The 23,115-nt window shown below is 31.1% G+C and overlaps 1 protein-coding gene across 1 annotated transcript in view; it reads left to right on the forward strand.

Moving 5' to 3' along the window:
- The window catches only part of LOC131850133 (paired box pox-neuro protein), a 51,598-nt gene that overhangs the window by 14,330 nt on the left and 14,153 nt on the right, over positions 1–23,115 (forward strand). Inside the window, exons 2-3 of the mRNA XM_059200304.1 lie at positions 3,408–3,438; positions 14,229–14,449. Coding sequence (XP_059056287.1) covers positions 3,426–3,438; positions 14,229–14,449 — 234 coding nt within the window. The 5' untranslated portion in view covers positions 3,408–3,425. The remainder of the gene's footprint in view (positions 1–3,407; positions 3,439–14,228; positions 14,450–23,115) is intronic.

A 23,115-nucleotide genomic window follows, 5' to 3' on the forward strand; every position in this document is an offset into this window, starting at 1 on the left:
TTATTAATAAAACTTGAAAGTGATGTATTGAAAGTATGCTCAAAATTAATTCTAACATCTTTTAAAAATATCTCTCGTATTACTCCCAAGAATTTTAACCTATATGTTGACCCATATTTAACAACATTCTATAAAAAAATCATCGTAATTCCTCCAGCCATTTCTACGTGAAATATCAACACAAGAACACACAATCAAACATTATTTGCCTGATCACGATTTTTTTACATGTAATGGCAATAGAAAATATAATAAAGATTAATCAATTTAAATATATTACATATATATAAATATGTCTATTTAGTAGTCGTTGACAACCCTATATGCGTGGCATAAGTTTGGCGTGTCCGAGTAACGCGCGCCATAATTTAAGCATTTTGTCGTATGACATTATGGTAATAGTCATAGTAATATTCGTTGATACGCTCACGCTCACTGTGACATAGACGCGAAATTATTTTGTATTCTTTATAATGTTACATGCAGGGCAAACTTTGTGAGGAATTTGCTTAATGAGGTAGGTACTAGGTAATAAATAATAATTATGGTATGAGGACAATTCACACAGCGCCATCTAGACCCAAGTTAAGCTAGCTAAAGCTTGTATTATATGTACTAGATAACTGATACAAATACATAGATATTTTGTTTCGTAAATACATACATATTAATACTTACATATAAAACACCCAGATCGAGACAAACAACCATACTAATGAATACAAATATTTATGCCGTGCGAGGAATCGAACCCGCGATCATCGGAAGTAAGACGGTGTGCTAAAAGACTAGACCACCAAGGTCGTCGTAAATAAATAAATAGCAATGTCAGTTTGATAGTTCCTTACTTTTCGATATCAATTTTTGTTTTCGTTCAATCACTGTATTCCAGTCACTACATAGTCTATATATCTGCTTATTAACGATTTTACAGACACTTTTTAAAGTACATATATATGTACTAATTCCTTCCATTATTTGCTTTACGCATCCAAAGTTCTGTAAAATCATGGATAAACAAAATATACGAGATTTTACTAACTTTAGATGCGCGAAGCAACGTATATACATATATGTACCTACTTTAAAAAGTGACTGCAAAATTGTTTAGCAGATACCTGCACATAGTATACTAATTATTTAAATTAATAGTCGAGTAATTTCTAGAGTATTTAGACTTATTACTCTATTTGTTTCATTAAGTTTCAAACTTACAATAAAATTAAGATTAGATTCAGGAACGCAATGATAGTCATTTGCAGTTAAAAAAACTAATATTTTCTTATTATTCAAGTTAAAATTCGCGTCCGTATAGCTACGAGCACGCGTTTTTAGGTTGTCGTGATCGACTCTAAACGATTAGGGATGGGAATCACAATTTCAAAATTTATCGCTGTTTATAATCTGATTTGAGTTTTACTTTTATTTGAGTATTAATAATTATTGTTTTATTTGTCAAAGTGAAAGTGTTTTGCTTACATTGAGACTTAGTGGACATTGCATTATGTAATTATAAAACTCGATATACATATATGAATAATCTATATAATATATCATTATCATCATCATTATTACATAGTATAAAACAAAATCGCTGTCGCTATCTGTCCCTATGTTGGCTTAAATCTTTAAAACTGCGGAACGGATTTTGAAGCGGTTTTTTTTAATAGATAGTTCAAGAGGGAGGTTTATATGTATAATTCATGTACACCCGTGCGAAGTCGGGACGGGTAGCTAGTGTAAAATAAAGAGGTAGTTTTGAAATTCTAAATAAAACCTCCATATTTATTATCGTCCTCATACTAATGAATAATAAAATTACACATTATTATTGTAAAATTGAAAAAAAAGTTAACAATATGTACACACCGTGCGAAGCCGGGTCGGGTAGTTAGATATAATTTAAAAATTGTTATCGATATTCCGAGATTGCCTACCATCACTAAACCGAGTAGTTATGCAAAACAGGAGCCGCGGGACACTATCTGATCGGTGACCACATTAAACGCGGTCACACTTATTTTAGGGCGAAATAATCGGTTTACATTTTCAAAGAAAAATATTTTCTTTTTATTTTATTTAATCAATTAAAGTGTTTGTCGGCACACACAGGGACTGTATAGGTATGTGATTCGTATCATTGGTATTGCACCTAATAGATTCTGTGCTATAGAAATAAAAAGGTCAATGTTTCAGAAAATACATGATTGACTATGAATGTAGAACGTAATGTATATAATATGTAATATATTTAATTACAAAGACAACAATAATCAAAACTTTTATAAAATTCTATTAATTGATTTGAATTTTTAAGATGTCTAAATTTACTTCCAGTTTTTATATGTAAGTATACGGCATATTAAAAAATTGGTTAAAAAAATTAACTAGAAATAGAAGTTTTTTTTATGAATGATAATGGAATGGTGCACCCGTCTGCGCTAACGGTTTACGCTGGCGGGGCACCAGTGGAGGATGATAAGATGAACATGAGGTCAGGTCAGTTAGCCTATCGTGACATATTCACCAAGAATTTGTCACGATGGTTTCCAATACACCGTGGAGTACAACCTGACATGGTACATTGCTAGCAAGATGATCATCAATTTACATTACTTACAATGTTCTTTTCCCCAGAAATAGATGATTAAAAATATTAACCGGGTAACACGAAGGTCAACATTATTTTGTGATGTTATCTGAACTGGAGTCTTGTAAAAAGAGGTCTCCCATTTTTCACAAGGCTTCAGCGCAGCTTCTTACTCAAATAAAAACATTTTTCCTCATTAAAATGATGATGATTTTTTTATGGAAATTATTCTTGAATTATTTTAGTCATAGAGAGCAACTGTTCGCTCTAAGCTTTATAATGGTGCGGTAGCGGTCACAAGACGCCACGCATTTTAAACTGATATTCGCGTGTAAACGCCACTTTTTTATTCATATTTTTTTGGATTTTCACGGTGATCGCCCGCTTTGATACCATCGATTTTCACCGTGGGCACGCACCACCTCACTTAATTCTTGATTTAGTACCGCATCATATTTTGATAAGTATTTTTAATTTGAATAAATTATGATTTAAGTGTGTTATCGGCCTGTAATGGCTAACTGTAATCATGACCGTGGTCCTTTCATGCCACAATGTCACAGTCGAGCTGTGGCTTTTGTTCACGACAAAGTGTCGCCGAAAAATGAGAGAAAATGTTCCGATATAGATGTCACGTGCCTTTGTAATTCAGGTATGCCACTGATTTGGCTCAAAGATAAGCATGTTTATGAGAAATAAGAAAAAACTAAAATATTGTTTGTTTTTTTTTACGTGAAACGTATTTTGTAGTTTTGAATTGTTTGTGATATCGTGCGATTCGCTACTAAATTATTAATTTAATGTGTTTTGTTTGCAGATTATCGTCGACCACAAGATGCCCCATACAGGTATGATTTAATTTTGGAATTTTATAAATTATTTTCAATGTATGTTAATACTAGGTATATATCACATCATAAATTTGGCAAATTTGAGATTTTTAAGGTATGTATGTATATGGTTTGGTAGTTATTTTTATGATTAGTCGGTCTGTGAGAGTGTTGTGATTTTAATAAAATTTTAAATAAATCTTGAATAATGTTATTATTATTATTATTATCTTATAAAAAGTTAATAAAGAAAACGGTGGACTTTGTATTTATTTATGTGCAATAGGCGTATATGCATATTCTTTTTTATTAATTCTGTATCGATTTTGATTAATATTTTTGCACTTTATACAATTTATTCCCTGTCGATTCATCTTTTTGCACCATTTATTTCTTGCTTTGTCATTAAGCTATTTTTGGTATAATATATTCTAAAATATATCTCAAGATTTCGTATTCAAGCAACATAACAAGAATCATTTACAAAATGTCACAAAAGTGTCACATTGATTGACCACAACAGATCTTAACTGCGTTTCTAAGTTTAAAAACACATTACACGCAATACCGATAGATTTCGTTGAAGCATACGTTTGGGCGTATTTTCAGTATATCTTATCTAATATATTAAACATGTAACCCAAGTAGCAGTCCGTTTATACGGCCCAGATCTTAATTAACTTACACGGTCCACATTAAAGCTGAGAAGCCGGCAGACGGCCATGTGGGTTGGAATTTACCTCACGCATCGAAATCATAAGCGTTTCAAAGAATGCTCGACCTGCCACAGAATAGAAAAGTCGGTGCTACCATATTTAGTTGTTATATTTCAGGCATTTTCCTTAAACGAAGACAAATAATTTATAAGAAAAAATATAACTTATTTTTAAATGCTAATAACAAAAAGTCGTATTGATATTGCCGATTTATTCGAAAAGAAAGACTATTGGTAGTGACAATATTATTTTTATTGCCGGGTGATATGTATTATATTTCAAAATTATTTATGTAAGAAATTTTTATTTTTGTATATAATATAAAAATAAAATATACTTACATATATATGTTTCCGTGATTCAGTATTTCTTTGAGAGAATTGGTTGTTAAAAAAGTCTCTAGCGTTTAGCTAATATGTTAGGTAGGTATAGTTACATTTTTTAATTACTGTTGATCTAATTCTAGTTCATAAGTGCTGGTTATGGTTACTAATAAAAAACTACCTATATACAATTTTTTTTAGTTTTATCTTTTTTTTTCAACTTATAAGTATTAGAGATATTTTCTAGATAGAATAGGCAAATACACAATATTCATAAAGCGCCTAATAACCTCTATGATATCAACTAATAGCACTAAACATCCTAAACTTCATCAATTTTGGCTAAGCGATTAACTACACAGACACACGCATAGGTTAGGCATGTATTTTAAAAATTTTAATTTTAGTATATTTGTCCTCTCAAACACGTTTATTCAACTAAGCGATTCGATTCACGTCATTAGTCTGTGCCAAGGTCCCAACAAACATTCACAGTAATTAAGAAAATCGAGAGACGAATCTTGCATCGAGATAATATCGGATCCGTATCGAGATGCCGGCCCACCCGCGTAAAACTCACTCATTATCTAATACATTATACATGCTTAACTTACATTAGTTTCTTATTAACATCTCCTCACGTTGAATTACCTTATTAAAAACTTGCTCTTATTTTTTTAGAGTTCCTTTCCTTAAAGGCTTTAGGCCTAAAACTTATATTATTAATGACAACCGAGAGAGATATGAAGTCGATATTGCCTACCAAAGCATTAGATACTGAAATATAATTGCAAATTACAAGTAATACACGTAAATTAGGCACAGAACACAACGGGATTAAAGTAACCTCCTCGAAGTAAAATTTGCAGTATATTAGATATATATTAATAATGTAACACTGACCTTTCACTTATATTGTTGAAATTATATATGTGTATATTTTGGATAAAAGTGGCATATGATATAAACGTAGGTATCTAGTAATACATTTTTTCCTAGAAGTTTATACTAATATTATAAATGTGATTTTCTTATCATTTTGCAACTAAATAATTTTAATGATATTTGTCTTCAAAATAGATGGTATGGCAAGGACAATGGCTATCTTCTAACCAAAAAAACAGACAGAGTCAGGTAGTTTTATTTATAGAACGGAACCCTCAGTATGAGTACTATATGTGCTACTTGACGACCTTTTCAATATTTTCTCGATAGACTACTCTGCGCCTGTGGTTATAAGAGCGAAATGTCAATTGAAAATTAAGAGTTTTAATAAACAGCAATAAAATTTCATTTTCATAATCACGTTTCACAAAATTATTAGGTACTAGATACCTAATAATTTTGTGAAACGTGATTATATCAGAGCATAAAAGAAATATTTGATCGTTACGATACCGTTTTGAAACTTTCTGTCGGACTCACACGATGTTTTTGTATTTTATTCGGTGATTTCTGTGATAAGCGCCTGTTTATGTTCTTCGTTTGACAATTTTAAGGTTCATACTAGTTAATTGTATATCTGATGAGTTATGATAATTTTATTAATAAAACAATAAAGTCCTATTTAAAATCGTATTAGAGAGGTATATAAATATTACAGTTATTGGTTGATTTTGATTGCATTACTAATATCCATGTCTATAGCTTATGACAATCACATCATACTTGAATTAACTTACTAACTTACACCACAAGTGGGAGAATATTACATACTTAAAGACTTAAACTATTTATTTTATTCATAAAAATCATATTTTTACAAAGTGTTAAACTATCTACTCTGGATGTACTATTTTATTATCAATTGCTAACAATTAAATTATAGCTACGATCACAAAATCAATCAAAAAATTTTAAAATCATTACAAGGATGGAGGCATTTTGTCAGCTTATGTAAATTTATTATTAACCAATTGACTGATTGACTGACTGGCGTAGAGCCTATTATTTTAGACGTGATCATTTGACCGGGATCAAAGTTAAGGTGCGTTTAGCGTTCTTTTATCGGCGACAAGTGGTCGCGGACGGTGACTTTGACGCCAAATTAACTTATCGACTGGTTAGGTTGTAACCGCCGGCCGATGACATTATCCTAACATGGATGAGACGCGAAAACCTTAATCTGTTTTTCTACTGATTTCAAAGAGGAATATATTTTTAATTGGATTTTGTTTATATGATTATATTTAATCGGTTTATTCTTTCTACTTTATACGAATATGAGCTAACTTAATCAACTTGTCTACATCACATTTACTCGATATTTTATTTCGCCCAATTTATATAGGTATATAATATCTTTTGAAATTATAGTTTATGTGTCATTCTGATATCTAATCTGATATTACTGTAAAGTTACATCAAAATCCATTTAGTCGTTTTTGTGTAAAAGAGTAAACAAGTAAACATCAATCCATTCATCCATACTCACAAATTTTAATTTTTATAATTTTAGTAGGAGTATAAGAATGGTGATTCTTTTGAGTTTTTGTAATTAACAGGATAATATAACTTACAGATGGCGAAACTCTATAAATATACTCCAATGCAAAAAGAAAACCACAGTGCTACAGCACTAATTGTACGAATATTAAAATAGTTTTTTTTTTGAAAATATAAACTTGTTGAAATTATAAACTTGAACTATTTAATGACTTATTAAACTTAAATTACTCTCTAGTCAAAAAAAATCATAGGTAGTAGTGGTGATGTGACACTTACTATGTGAGTATTAATAACAATAAATCACTATAATTAATGTGTAATCTGGATGGAAGCGTTTTGTCATTTTATGTAAATTTATTACCAATCGACTGATGGCAAGACACCCATTACATTTCGGATCAGCCCATTCGATCGCGTTTAGCATTTTTATTGGCGACAAGTGATGGCGGATGGTGACTTTGACACCAAATTAACACAGTTTAGTCAAGGTGACGTTATGACATGGATATATCGTGAAAATGTACGTATTATCTATGATAATAGCGGATACCCGCGACTTAATCTGTTTTTTTGAGATAGAAGGTAGTCTGTGTGCCTCTTGATATAATTTATTTAAAAAATTTTATTCTTCTATTAATCGTGATAAGGTAACCAGACAGATACGAAATATCTGTATCTGTATTTGTGTGTCGCGATGTTGTAATTTTATAATTAATAATAATATTTAATTTTATAATTAATTATTGCGACTGTAATAAATAGGAAGATTTTATTGAAAAATTCAAAACTAACGCTTATTTTATACTAGCTTTATATATACAAAATAGAATCATTAGTACCGGAGATTACTCCAAACATCCAAAATTCAAAACTATACATTTTTATAATAGTGATAATAGTATATTTAAACAGGGTATATCCATAATATTCTAATGCTGGGTGTAACATCATCCGGTCTATATCAAATGAATCTAAAGCATCACATTCGATTTTCTAGTTCGATGTTTACAACTGTGTTACAATTTTATATCGTAAACTTTTATTTCTATTTATTGTTATTCAATATACATATAGAACAATTTGATACTGTTTTGAAGTTCATAGACCGACGCGACGGATAAAATTCATAATATTTTTCCTCTGTAGAATGGATATGTATTAAATAGATTTTTTTTTACATCGGAATGATTGTATTGTTATTAGTATTTATAGATAAGAATAAATACAAAGAAAACATTTAGCAATATTTTTTATTTAAATTATTAAAAATTATAAATAAAATAGTAATTATAAATTAATAGAAAAACGATATATTTGTAAATATTTAGCTAATAAAAATGAATAGAGAATTTACTTTCTGTCAAGGACATGTAAGCAGATTTTACCTAAATCTTTAATAAAAAATTGCTTTTTTGCACAGTTTACTAGTTAAGTGAAAAACAAAAGTATTAAGCAAAAAACAAGTGAATAGCTTCGTACAAATATAGGATTAAACTAATAAAACCCATACCGAAAAAGAAAGCTAAGAGGAAGCATAGATTTAGTTTGTGGTCGGAGTCATATAGGAGCACCACATCTCTTTTATTTTGCGGCATCTCTCAGGTAATTGATCTTCATTGGAGTCACTTGAATCTTGTAACTTGAAGGCTGTGGGCTTGGTGAACTTCAGATCATAATGATCTACACCATGTTTCTTCCATGCCACTGTATATCCGGATCCTATGAAATTGTTAAATTTTATATTATCAATTTCCCGTAGGTATAGTATAGGCTAAAACTGATAAGAAAATATTGATGTTTGTATACAAGGCAGAATAGTCAACCTTAAAACACGTGTCAGAAAATGTAAAGTTCAGATTGCATGGAATTGAAAGTATATATTAATAATAATAATATCTCAAGATAATTTACACAGCCCACATATTTTTTTAAACACACACATATTATACATAGAAAACATCCAGACAAATACATAATAATCATCAATACAAATGTTTTCACCATGTGCGGAATTAAACTGCGACCACCGGATGTAAAGCGATGTGCTATATCGCTAGACCACCGAGGCAGTCGACATCTTATCTTATTTTCACTTTAAGTAACTAAAAAATAAGTATCATTGTTTTTGGGTTCAGGCATACGCTCTACCTGATGATGCTCTGCTTTATTACAATCCTGGTTGTATAAGAGAATACTGACTATTATAGTTATCAATGATGTCGGGTCTGAATGTGCCGACAGTGTAGAACCTGAGGGTTTTGACTGCATCTGCGTATTCTTGGCATCGGCAGCGGTCCATACTGAACTGATACGATGTGGAATCAACGAAAATTGATGACTAGTTTTGTAAATGTCGTCATTGTCAAAGGTGAAAACTGACTGACATAGATTTTTTCTAATTAATTAGTCTCTAAGTATTTAAGACCAAAAAGGATTCCATATCCTTTTATCCCTGTGTTTAAAAAAGTGTAAAACTAAGTTTATCCGGTATTATGGGTATTAGACAATGCGCAATCTAATTGTGCATTCCTAGGAATCTAAATACTGTAAGTGGCTTGGTATCTTCACAATAGTAATCCGACATAGGGTGAACAGGGTCATGTACGGTGAATAGTTGTACACAAGTAGGTGACATTACACGATCTCTTTCTCTAACATTTTTTTTCCTCTGGATAAAAAATTTTATTCTTTACCAACATGTGTACATACAGATAAACATACATATATGATGCTCTTAGTGGTCTAGCGGTTAAATACACACTCTTTACTTCCAATGGTCGCGGGTTTGCTTCATCGCACGGTGCAAATATTTGTATTAATGAGTATGATTGTTTGTAGCGATCGGTGTTTTCTATGCATATTATGTATGTATACACAAAAAATCTAAGTAATAGCATCAATTGTCTACTCTACCCATAACACAAGTTCTTCTTAGCTTAGGATTAGCTAGCGCTGTGTGAATTATCCAGGATTATTATTATATATATGAATTTCGGAAAAAGTTAATAAAAGAAAGTAATTAATGTATAATAAATATCATTGGAATATAGGCTAATTGAAGTTCACAAAACATGTAAAGTACTGAATTACTCAAAATTTCCGTACCGAAACATCACATAAAGCCGAACAATAAAAACGGATTAAATTTTAATCAGGTTTATGCGTATAAGGGCTGAACTATACGTAATCCGTTTATTCATTACTAATTTCTGTATAATATAGGTATATTGTTTCAAGTACTTATAGTTCCTTTTGATACATGTTGGTAGGTATTTAGTTAAAATCTATATTAATATTAGAAAAAATCTTGAAGTAGAAAATTACTTACTTTAACAAAACGATTATGTAAGAATTATATTCTATTATTTTATAATTTCAGATTTTTATGAAATTTGGGCTACTAGTTTTGTAACCGGATTGTGAATTCTTTTTTATCGCTTAACTGAAAAATTTATTTGTCCGAAATGGCTGGCTGTTACTGATGAGTTTACATTAAGAAAAAGTTTAATGACTAATGCCAAGGTATCTCCTTCTGATCATCATCACCGCGCCCTACTTTCTGTGCGTTGAAGGCTTTCAATGATGCTCCCTCGCATCGACGCACCAACGCACCGCCGCGCCGGCGTTATAAAATCAGTCACAAGTTGTAAAATACGCAATAACTTGCACGATATACGGGCGATATTCGCAACAACAACAACAACAAAAAAAAATTAAACAACTTTTTATGACCACTCGATTGTAAAACTGGAAGCGTATTAGCGATATGGGCATCTGAGACGCGTGCAATCCGTATTTTTAAGACCGTTCCTCGAATGTTATATCATAAAATGTAAACATATGCGCTGTACCTACTCGCGCAAGTTCAGTGAATATGGGAAAGCAATACAGCAACAAAGTCTTAGAACATTGTTAGAGAATCATTACGTTTCATTGCCATTTACATGAGATTTCTATCATCGTAAATATGATCATCATTCTGGCGATGTTTCAAGTAACGAGTTGATTGGTGGGTTCCTTATCTGGTCCTACTTTATCATAACTAAAATAGATGAGAAGCTTAACATCGTAATGCCTCTCGCCTTTAAATATATCTACTTCCATAGGCATTCTTTTGAACTATTCTAATGCTGTTGACTGCAGCTAGGCTTTAGAGCTTCAATTTACGATAGGGGCGAATGCAGACTGTATTCCAAACATGTGGGAGGACTTATGGAGCCAACTCCTATTTGTCGAATGGTCTGAGACCACCGCTATGGGTTCGAACCTTAACTCAGATTGTTGTAATTCTGATCCCCATAGAAATGTAATTGGAATGTGAAAATTCAGATATGATGGTGAAATTACGGGGTTTATATAAAGGCATTATAAATTAGTCCTCAGCATTGTCAACACATTAGATCATGGTCATCATGCGCAATGTATTTTGTGATATTCATGGTGCTACTCATGTTTGTGCAATTTCCATTCTATGGGCAGACCTGTGGGCTTACTATTTCGATGTTATAAAAAAAATTGTAGTCTGTTCCTATGTCAAATGAGAAAATAACCTAATAAAATGGGTAATAATATATCGATGTACAAATATTTAGTATACATATAAGTAAGTAAGTAAGCCATCTAGCTATGTTAAGTCTCTGTCAAATGTAGGTAGGTAATCTGTGGTATAGGCTTTCTTGCTAAATGTATTTAATAGAATCCCTATAACATTAGTACTTGATGTGCAGCTACCAAGCACGTGATTAACTACTTATTTGAAATCCACTTAACCTCAGATCACATTCTATGAGATGGTCTGTCGATCAAACCGATTCTCAGAACCTACGTTATATGTCTACTACTTGGTCTATCTCCGTCAGGCATCGCAACGCAGATAGACTAATGTGATCGAGCCAACTCAAGACTGACTTTTAATGACATTCCTACACCAATAAACAAGAATAAAACTTCGAAAGCTATTCATAAAGTCCAATTTCGCTTAGCGATCCATCGGTCATTACTGCAAGCGGTCTGAAAGAGGAATCGTAAAGCAAGGAAAGTAATTTGCATCCGTTGGAATCAGCAGCGCGGTTTTGTGCGACAATAGCCGTGAAATCGCGTAGTGGCGGGAGCGCGGTACCTTCGGCTCTAAAGAAACGTCATAAACACAAATTGCTACGAACAAATTAGAACGCTAATTTTATGACATTAAGGTAATAAATCGCTCGACGTTTGGTGATTATTTTATTACTATATAATTGACGGCGTTAACAGTAGCTGTTAAAACATGCATAAGATCCTAAAAACTTAAATAAGGAATCTGTACTAATTTGAAATAATTAAACATTTAATTGTACCATACATTATGTATGTGTATGTATTACAACACAAATCTAACAGACTAGTTGACAAATTAGAATGGGTCAATATTGGAAACTCTAAAATTAACTAGTTTTAAAATTGTTTCAAATTCGGCTCAAGTTGAGAAACTCTTCAGCTTTATGGTCTAAAAAAATCTGAAGTAGATACATAGGTACCCGCTATGCATAAGCTTGCACAAATTTGAAAAATAAATAAAAATTCATCGACAGTACTAATTTGATTTTGTTATTTCAAATATATTTCTATTTAGTAAAAGAGAGACTATCCTATTTCGTAATAATTCCAATAATGTACTTGTTCATACATTTTATTCTAAAAGTAGATCTAAGCTCATTGAATAGTCATCACAACAATATATAATTCATTGTCTCATTAGTTCTTTCAATTGTGTATTTAAATAATAAATTTAGACGCGTATCTTATAGATCTTGAAAAAAAAAACTACTTATTTTTTCATTATAATTGGCGGCACCAATGGGCTGCTCAGGTAGGGAAATATTATGGGAATTTGGCAATCAAATAAATATTAGCTCTAAATGGGACAGGTGGAAGGGGACCGTTGCTGCAAATAACTCAATGAGCGACGCTTCTTTTGTTCAAAATTAAGACAGACATACATTATCGTAATGATAATTACCAAAGAAAATTAGTTCCGAAACCATAAATTTGAGCATAAATACCTATCCGGCAACACAAATGCTTTGTACTACAAAGTTAATATTCTAAAATTGGAAAGTATTTTTTAAATTTCGAATAATAACTTGTAAAATATAAAATAAATGTTCAACGTTTGCGATGATATATGATACGATAAGAAAAATATAAAAACTATGACCATTTTATTTCGTTGCAATAAAAATAAGTTCCTACTATTTCGTTGAGAAAGACTAAAAGAATATTTTCTAAAAATTGTAACCAACTTATCTATTTTATTCTTTGTATCTTTTTCATATTAATAATATTTAAAAGTAATATTTTTCAGTAAATTGTATATGTATTAATGAATGTAAAATTTTTATCGTTTTCGACCAGCGTCCTCGTGCTGGTCAAGTACCACCAGCACGAGGACGCTGGTCATATGCATATGCTCTATAACTTTCTTGTTACACCATTTCACTTACAATTAGATTTATGCACGTAGTTAAGAGATCAATTAAAACTGTTTAATTAAATGACTATATCGTAAAAATGTGTGAAAAAGGAATCTATTTACATGTAATAGGTTAGTACGTTAAAAAAAACAGGTAGGTACCAGTAAATTAAAACACAGTCTATAATTGGTACTTTTCTATCGGAGCTAAGCAACACGTTTTCTAAGACTAGTTCCAATTTGATCAACTCTGTAACAGTTAATTGGTATGTTTTCTTGTCAAGTTGACCATAACAAAGTGACATATATGGTGAAAATTAAAATTTATATTTTATTCAACTATTAAAGGTGTAACCGTATTATGAAATCATTACGAACCTGTGAGTATTACTTACACTCAATAGCTATCTAGATAAGAATGATTTTCGTTTGACAATGTTGCGACAGATTATCTTGTCCGTAATAGTAGAAAACTATGCAAAGGATTAAAATATTCATTGCCTATAACAAGTAAGTAAAACAATTATAGCATAACGGTACTTAGTTTTTTTGTATATATTTTGTAATTATATAGAGTGGAAAAAATAAGATAAATTTTAATTAGTCTATAACATTATTATAAAAAAGTATAAAAGGATATTAGCTATATAGCTTTAATTTAATGGAAAAATAAACTAAAAGTTACCAATTTTATAACTTGCGTGGTTTAAAAGATCTAAGCGAACATATCAACAGACTGCATTTTATACTATGTAAAGATTTTATAGAAAGTTACATTAACAACAAATAGTATGGACTGTGTTTATTTAGAAAAATAAAAATATATGTGTTATTGTTACAATTTTAGATCCATCATATTTTTTTTAACAGGTCAAGCCGGCGTCAATCAATTAGGAGGTGTGTTTGTCAATGGACGACCGCTTCCTGATGTGGTGCGAAAAAGAATTGTAGAGCTGGCCATCATGGGGGTCAGACCTTGTGACATCAGCCGGCAGCTACTCGTCTCCCACGGCTGCGTCTCGAAAATCCTCACCAGGTTCTATGAGACGGGATCCATTCGGCCTGGTTCTATTGGAGGCAGTAAGACTAAGGTAAGATATACATGTGGATATTTGACTTGACTTAATATTAATACTTCTACATAAGCAAGTTTTTTCTAAATTGAACCTGAACTATTCACACAGTGCCATCTAGTCCCATGCTAAGCAGAGCTTGTGTCACTGAACTTCTGACACAAATATTTATGTACATTTTTAATACATACATAATATAATATATAGAAAGCACCCAGACTAATACATACAATTCAAATGTTTGTAGCTTGCGAGGAATCGAACCCGCAACCATTGGAAGTAAGGCGGCAAATTAAACTGCTAAACCACCGAGAGCAGAGCCCTCGAATACGTACTTGTGGTATTCGGAATTGTTCATAACTTTTTTGTTTATAAACCAGTTGAAATAAATCATACAGTTTTTAAGTGAAGCTTGCCACAATACAAATCGGTTAAACCGTTTCTGAGATTTTTCCAGACAGATAAACAAATATAAATACAATATATAAATACTAGTAACATAATTCAGAACTCAAAGGGTTTTGAGCTAATAGAACGTTGATAATAATAGTTTTTCTAATACATTTTCCCATAAAGTTATCTCATTACTTAATTTAAGGGCGTCTCAACGCATGATTTTGTGTTTTATTCCTTAATTTTAGGAGTATATTCTATTCTATATGCTCTTTAGGGAACAAAATAATTTACTAAGAATATATAATATTAATTAATGATATTGGGGATAAACTGGAGGTAAAATACTGATAGTATATGAATATCTGTCTTACTTAACTATGTCGCTAACAGCTTAGTTAACAACCAGGGTTCAAAGTTTCCTTCAAATATTTTTCGGCTAAGAGTTGGCTAAAGTCTACTAATATACTACAGTTAAAATTCAAGTAGCAAATATAAATTATTGTTCTATGAAATCGCTTGTTTTCTTCGGGAAAGAAACGTGTTTATTACTATTAAATAAAAAGTGTAATTTTAACTAATATAAAACATAGCGCTGTTTCAGAAATCCGAATATAATATATACACATTAATTGTATGCATGTAGGTATGTCTATAAAATAAATTAATGCAACATGCACTTGAAAATTGACATCTATAAGGGTAGGATATATACAATCACACAAGAGACGTGAGCGAGCGAATCGAGTCGGTCACGCGGCAATCACTAGTAATTATAAACTATAAAATTTTTACCGGACCGAAGCTTTCGGCTTCTTGAGGTGGCCTTTCGACACGCCCGTTGCGGACGCCGCACTGTTTCTACACAGAGTTCCGTATATATTTTTATTAACTAGTATTATTAATATTCCTCTGGAATAGCAACGCATGAGTGATATCACGGGCATCACAAGATAATGTGATGTCCGTAGCAATGTTCATATATAATTATTTTATCACAGGGCCAACTAGTACTAAACTTTGCAGAGCTTTTACTTTGGGTACTATATAAAAGTGTTCTTTTACCTGTAATAAGTTACATTGTGACCAAATTTAACGTGAAATGTATTTTAAGTAGCATTGTTGCAAATATAGGTAGTAACACATAGAATAATAATTATTATCAATTATCATTTGATCTAACCCGGTAGATATATTTAGAACATATTGTATAGTATCGAACTTATATTTTGAATAGTGCAGATAATATTAAAAAATATTGGTATATATAGACGTGTACTTGAAACGAGAACTAAATTAATGAACCAAGATATTTATTTATTTATTGTTTAATTAACAAGAAGTTTTGTACAAAAGGCGAGCTTAATGCCGTATGACATTCTCTCCCAGTTAACATATAGGTGTAATCAGAAAGCGTTGTGAGGTAGTGATAGATAGTAACATATTTGCTATTATACATAAATAAGTATACAAAAGATAAATATATATGCATGTAATATAAATATATAGGACTGAGTATTTTTTTTTATTCATTTCATTTCAAACACAAATAATAGTCAAATAGGTGCGGCCGATACGTATCTTTTGATGCGCTTGATAATATATTTTTTTATACACGTTTGTTAGTAACAAGATCTTATCGAGCGGAACCCAGGAGCGGGTACAGTAAGCATTCGAGATCGACCTCACCGAATTCGGTACGCCAATAAAACCACCATTTGTTGTTCCACAAACGGTTGCCGACACCAAAAATTGATTACAACAAAATACTTAGAAATCACCGAATACTTTTATTGGTGCTGTTATGGGAACACTTAATTGACTACTAATCAACTTGGTCGATCGTCATATCCGACACGATTGCTTGAAACTACCGACCGATATATGCATCGTTTGAACTGTGATCTCATCCTAAGAAAACGGAACTGACTAGATTATATAAGGCAATAATGGTGAGCATTTCGCAATCTGTACGTTGGTTAATGGGTGTACCTAACTATCGTTTATTAGGCTATTTCCCACGGTTACGGGTAATTTCACTGAGGTTCCATTTTTAAAAACCATAGAGGGAATCAATATTATTTCGTTCAGAAATATGCAAATGAACGTAATGGTTAAAAGTGAAAAAAGAAAACAAGAAATGAAAATGCAAACAGTGCGGTAATATTGCATGCTGGACAGTTCGTGTTTGCAATGTAAACACATTTTTTTCTTTGTAATAAAACTGTAGCTAAATTCCAAATATTTGTAAATTATTCACTTCCTATAGTTTAAAACTCAAAACGATGTAAAACAATAAATTTACACATTTATTTTGTAACAAAGGAAGAATTTAGTGTGCAAATTAAAAAACATCTTATTGATGATTTTTTAAGAATAAAGGGGATTGGTCATATTCTATATTTTAAACCTACAACTTTGTATTGAATGTAGTTAAATATTTTTCTACATAAAATATGTATACTTAGATTTTTTTATATTAGTAGTAGTAGTTTGATCAGGACTATTCTAGAAAATTTTGTACAATATTTATATTCACAGACATGTAATTAGACCATTCAACATTTTCCAGTGATACAAAAAAAAATATAATAACTATTCTATACTTAATACCGCTCCTTATAACTGTATACTGACTCTAGATTTTAATACGCTTTTTTGGATTTATACATGTATTCTCTTGTATAAAAATTAATTCAAATGCAAAAATACTCAAAAATAGGATTTCGACCATTGTAGCTTGGTTTAGTATTCGTTCTTGGACCCCAAGTTTGAATCGTACAACAACATAAAAAACCGTGTATATTTCTATTTTTGACTGACTCTCGGTGATAGATACACCGATGATTCTATATATCCACTAAACTAATTATGTCATAGAATATGTATTCATGTAGTATGAGATAATAAAAAAATATTTTTAATATAACTGCACTTTAATTAAGATTTCTGAACAATTAAAGGTAAAATCGTGAATGTATAAATTGTTCGTGGAAAATTATTTGATTGAATAATTTGTAAAACCTTCGATAAAGGTTAAAATAATATCATTGAAGCACCTTGAATTTACGCGGTCCCGTTTTCGGTCGCAAACAATTAACTTTATGTGTGATTTCTTTTAATTTACTGCCAAATAAATTGTCTAGTGAATAGAGGTGGTGACGTCTCGGATTAAAAAACAAAGTGTTTAATAGTAATAATCGAATAATGGAATTGAATGAAATTTCAGTATGAGGTAGGTCGACATATGTTATTTTTAGAACGACAACCCATTATAAATAAATATTGTAAGTGTAGTAATTTTAATTACAGGATATAGGTACTGTATATATGAGTAACGGTTGAGCACATCGCCTTATTTCTTGAATCTTTGAGATATAATGCATCCGCCTGCGCTAACAGTGGGTATACGCGGGCGGGCATTAATGGAATATTGTCCATTTGAAATTAACCACGATATGTCCCAGGAGGTGACACCGTGGCCGACCTGATATACTACATTACTGGTACATTGCTAGCAATTGGGTTACATTTCAAGTCGTTATTACTATTACCTACTCCATCACTCCATGTCATAAATAGAGATAAGAATAGAGTACGTAGTTTTTCTCAAAACAAAGTAAAGCGTATTGAATCATAGAATCATAATCCGACCGCGCCAAATCTCTAGTGTGGGAATACACGCCACATAGCAATGTTTTTCCAACAAATATTTACCGTTATTGAGCGAAAAGCGCGAGATAAGCGTTCCCTTACACGCGTTCAGCAATTATATCTATACGACACGCTTTTTCTATTACAATTTCTGATCATTTCAGAAGCATTTATTTTTAATACTATGTCGGCCGGTTTGGCTTCCACTTGATTATAATTGAACTCAGTAATGGTTTTATGTTTCCTATGTATTCGTTAAAATTAACCGTTAACTGTTATTTGGCACGAACGTTTTTTAGTTTATCTCAAGTTCTACGTTGATTGTTAATAGTTTGTAGTAAGGTATCTTACACCTAAACGAATTTCTTTAATTACTCTTAGTTGAAATAATTGATGGTTTATCTTGAAATCCGTGTAATCTGCTCAATTTTTTACATTTTAATCTCTATTTGATATTGCAGTAGAGCACACAAAAGTATTTACAAATAATGTATATGATAGGTTGTGTAATTAATTTTGTGTTTTTCAGTTAATTGGTAATTCTATATTAGTATTAATAATATTAAGTAAATCATAATGAACTCGTATTAAATAGATTTCGCATTTTCCATCGCGCGTGCCTTTAGTTTGATTCTGAATAATAATAATAATAATCGTCTTAATTTGTCTGAAAGAAAAATCAATACAATTGCTGCTTATAATAAAATTTAAAATAAATGCAGTAAAACGGTCTATAACTCAGAGAAGATATTATGATTTACAATATGACCAAATAAATCGTTTGCTGTTTTACAGTGCAGTTAAGAAAAGTTTGGAACTTACGTATATATAGGAAACGAGGACGAGTTAAGGGTTTTTTCTGCACTCATCCACATTTTCGTCCGGTGAAGTTGTAAAGGCCAGCGGACAACACAATTAGACTAGTTAGATGACAAAAAATACTGTGAACAAATCAATAGTTGTGTGTTAAGATAGTAACTAAAGGCACTCAGTTTTCATACTCCATAAGCGATCTGGCTTGAAAATAGATAAAAAATAATTTTGTATCTATTAACGAACCCGGTAGACGTTGCCTGAAAAAGCAACACTGCCACCTATAGGGTCCAAATGTATTTTTTAATCATTCAAGAATTAATTGAAATATGCACATAAAATTTTGTCTAAATCGTTCTAGCCGTTTGAAAGGGCATAATTAGTAAACTTGCAAACTACATAGGTATACTGTAACTCATATCATATTATTATTATTATTAATATTATATATGCGAAAGTTTGTGTGTATGGATGGATGTTTGTTACTCATTTATACAAAAAGTAATGAACGGATTTTAATAAAACTTTACAGTAATATAGCTTATATGTCAGAATAACACATAGGCTATAAATTTCACGAGAGTGAAACCGCTGGCACAGCTATTATATACATATATCAAGAAAAATACTTCAAATAATATACAATGGATTCCATATTCGTATGACAGTCGTATACACATTTGCAGTTGGATTGAAGAGTTCATATCAGTGCCTATCTCCCGCTTTTACGACCACGAGTTATGGTCTTTATGATCGATGGCCACTATTTATGGTCAAATGACCGTAATTAGTGTGGCCGGCCAGCCCCACCGCCCTTTATGGCTGGGCGGTGCACTATTGACCACTTTCACACTGAATTTTATTGTAATTTAGCGCGCTTTTGTATTTGTTTGTGTTTTTGTTTAATTGTTCGATGTGTTGAAGGTTGAGTTGAATAAGTTTATCAGTAGCAGATTTTTATGCATACGTACACAGTTTGTAAATAAAAATTTTATTTACATATTCATAATACTGTTAAAAAAATCAAATCACATTAAAAATGTATTATGTTACACACATATAATACACATATACATTTACAACTTCTTTTCAGTCGGTTTATTTATTTATTCAAAAACAACATTACATTATTTACAAAGAAAAATATCTCTAATAATATACCAAGTATTTAAGAGGGCCCTGCGCATAAGCTATCCTATTTTTTGGCCCACAGTAATTAATTTACACTATAAATAAAATGTCAATAATACTGGCAAAAAAAAAACTGTTTATGTTGAGTATGTAATTCTTTTTTTTTGTAATTTATGTAAAGTTTTACTACTATATATTTTACTTTTATTTATGAGGTAAAAGAAAAAATGTAATTATTCAATAAAAATATATATTGTTCTAGTTAATGACATTATCATACATAATTAAATAATCATTCATTTTATGCGACATACGAGTAGTAACCTAAGTAAGGTTACTTTCGGTCAGGTTTCTTATCAGTTACTCACCAAGATAAGAAAATGATTTAATTCTAACAGAATATATATATATATGATTTAAATCTAAACTACTTTGTATATAGTAATATCATGAAGTACTGCTAGCATATCTAAATTCCAGTTGTTGTTTCATCTCAGGCTCTTCCCTGGTATTACAGCCAATTAGTAAGTTGGCGTTCTCTCGCGAATGCGTTTGCGTGGTCACTTTTACGGTACGGTTATTTGGCAAATGCCATTCAAAGATGTACGTATAGTTATGTAGGAAATAATAAAACATCTACATTTTATAAAAAGAGGGGTCATCAAGTCTTAAGTTCTTGAGTTCAGTTGAACTTCCTGAGATAGATTTTACCTCGAATGTAGTTACACTTAAGTGCATTTTAAGTTCTTATACCTTAAACTTAAACAGTTATTAGTTTTATAATACGAGAAAGTGTTATTAGTTTTATAAGGCTTTTCGTCTACACTCGAAATTTCCATATTCTTAATATGGAAGTTTCGAGTGATTTATTAACCGTTATGTAAGAAATATTTATCTAGTAGATATACGCAAGTTTCTTGCTCGTTCTTCTGATGAGCCTGCATTCCGAATGATTGGTAGAATAAAAAAATGAGACTATTCAATTTCTATATAGAAATTCTATTAATAACCCACCTATATAGAGGGTTCTTAAGAAAAAAATATCTACGTATAAACTTCAAACAAAGTTTATACAAATAATATATTTTTATTTTGTCGCCTCCGTGTCTTATGATTGTGAAATTTATGTAAGAAGAGGAAGTACCACTTCTTTTACCTCGCCATATATTTATAGTTATATAGTACATTAGGATCTTGCGACAAAAACAGTTAAAATAATATTGTTATTTTTACTATTTTCCATGCAGTTTCTTCATATTTTCTCACCTTTTAAACCTTCCTTGGACTTCTACAAATATTTCAAAACAATAATTAGCGAAATCGGTCTAAACGTTCTCGTGTTTAGTAACTTTAACTAACGTCAATTAATTTTTATAAACATAGATAAAAAAGAAACTTTTATATACATATTTGATATAGCTAGAAAATTTATAGACATGAATAATTTCTAACAAAACAGTATCACAATAGAATCTATGTCGATTATAAGCGGACATCGGTCAAACGAGCATGTTCAACAATAATTCAAATAAAACCAACAGGAATCGTACCAATTAAATACCACTGGTACATATTTAATACGGTCCTAATATCCGGTTGCCGCGCGACACCGTTTATCGTAATAATATGTTCATACATCCAAGGGTAGTGATGTTATAGGGGTGCCCTTGAGTACCGTGGTTTCATCCACTTTCTTATTTTTTGTATCTATTATATAAAATATAGATAAGTTTCCGCTGACTTATTAACTCTCAAAACTTATTACGACCTTCATGTTCTGGTGATTTACAATAATGGTTTATATATTGTCCGATGGTTGTGGCTACGATTCCTATATAACACAAACACACATAAGTATTCATGAATAACTTATTCTCTTGATAGTTAATATTTTAATTTATAATACTTAATAGATTTTCTATTAAAGAATACTCTGTAAGTAAATATAGCAAGTATTTATTACTACTTTCACTGGCCACCCCTAGCATAGGGGTTGATTTTACCTGTACACGGTCTGAACGGTCATTTCTGGTATCTCCATCGGATCTCTGATGCGGAATGCAATGCACGCCTGAGAAATTTATGTTTTTATTACTTTTTAATTTATATTTGTTCTCTTTTTAAATACTCGATAGATGTAAATAAAAAAAACAAGGCAGTGTATTGTGCAACATACCGCCTTGTTATTTTTTATTTAATTAACATGCATTTGTCAAGTACATGATGTTTAGCAGCTGATATGGTATACCTTATATTACTGTCTAGGTAAATAAGTAATTTAGTGTTAAATATAAACATTACTACGCTGTTTATTTTAATAGCCTAGTATTTACGGTACCTACCTATATCATTAAATAAGAAGCTTTATAGTTTATTTAAGTACATCTGTTTAAGATATTCTTTATATTGGATCTTTGTAATGGACTTCAACTTGCTACTCGAGTCATCATCATAAACTTACATAAACCTCACACAAGGCACGCCAGTCGGCACTATCATTAGCTTTCAGCTACATACTTACATAGTATATTTAAGAGTCTTAGAGAGAGAAGTTTTAAAATTGCTACCCGCAACTCTACGTACAATTCTTTATCTTACCTTTGAAGTTTCCGGCCGCGTCTTCCCTAGTTCTTCTCATATTAACATATTCACAATAATAACAAAATCTACCACAAATATCAGTGACAAGACAC

Source organism: Achroia grisella, unplaced genomic scaffold (assembly GCF_030625045.1).
Source record: "Achroia grisella isolate CSIRO2021 unplaced genomic scaffold, CSIRO_AGI_Agris_v1 utg702, whole genome shotgun sequence".
Classification (NCBI taxonomy): domain Eukaryota; kingdom Metazoa; phylum Arthropoda; class Insecta; order Lepidoptera; family Pyralidae; genus Achroia; species Achroia grisella.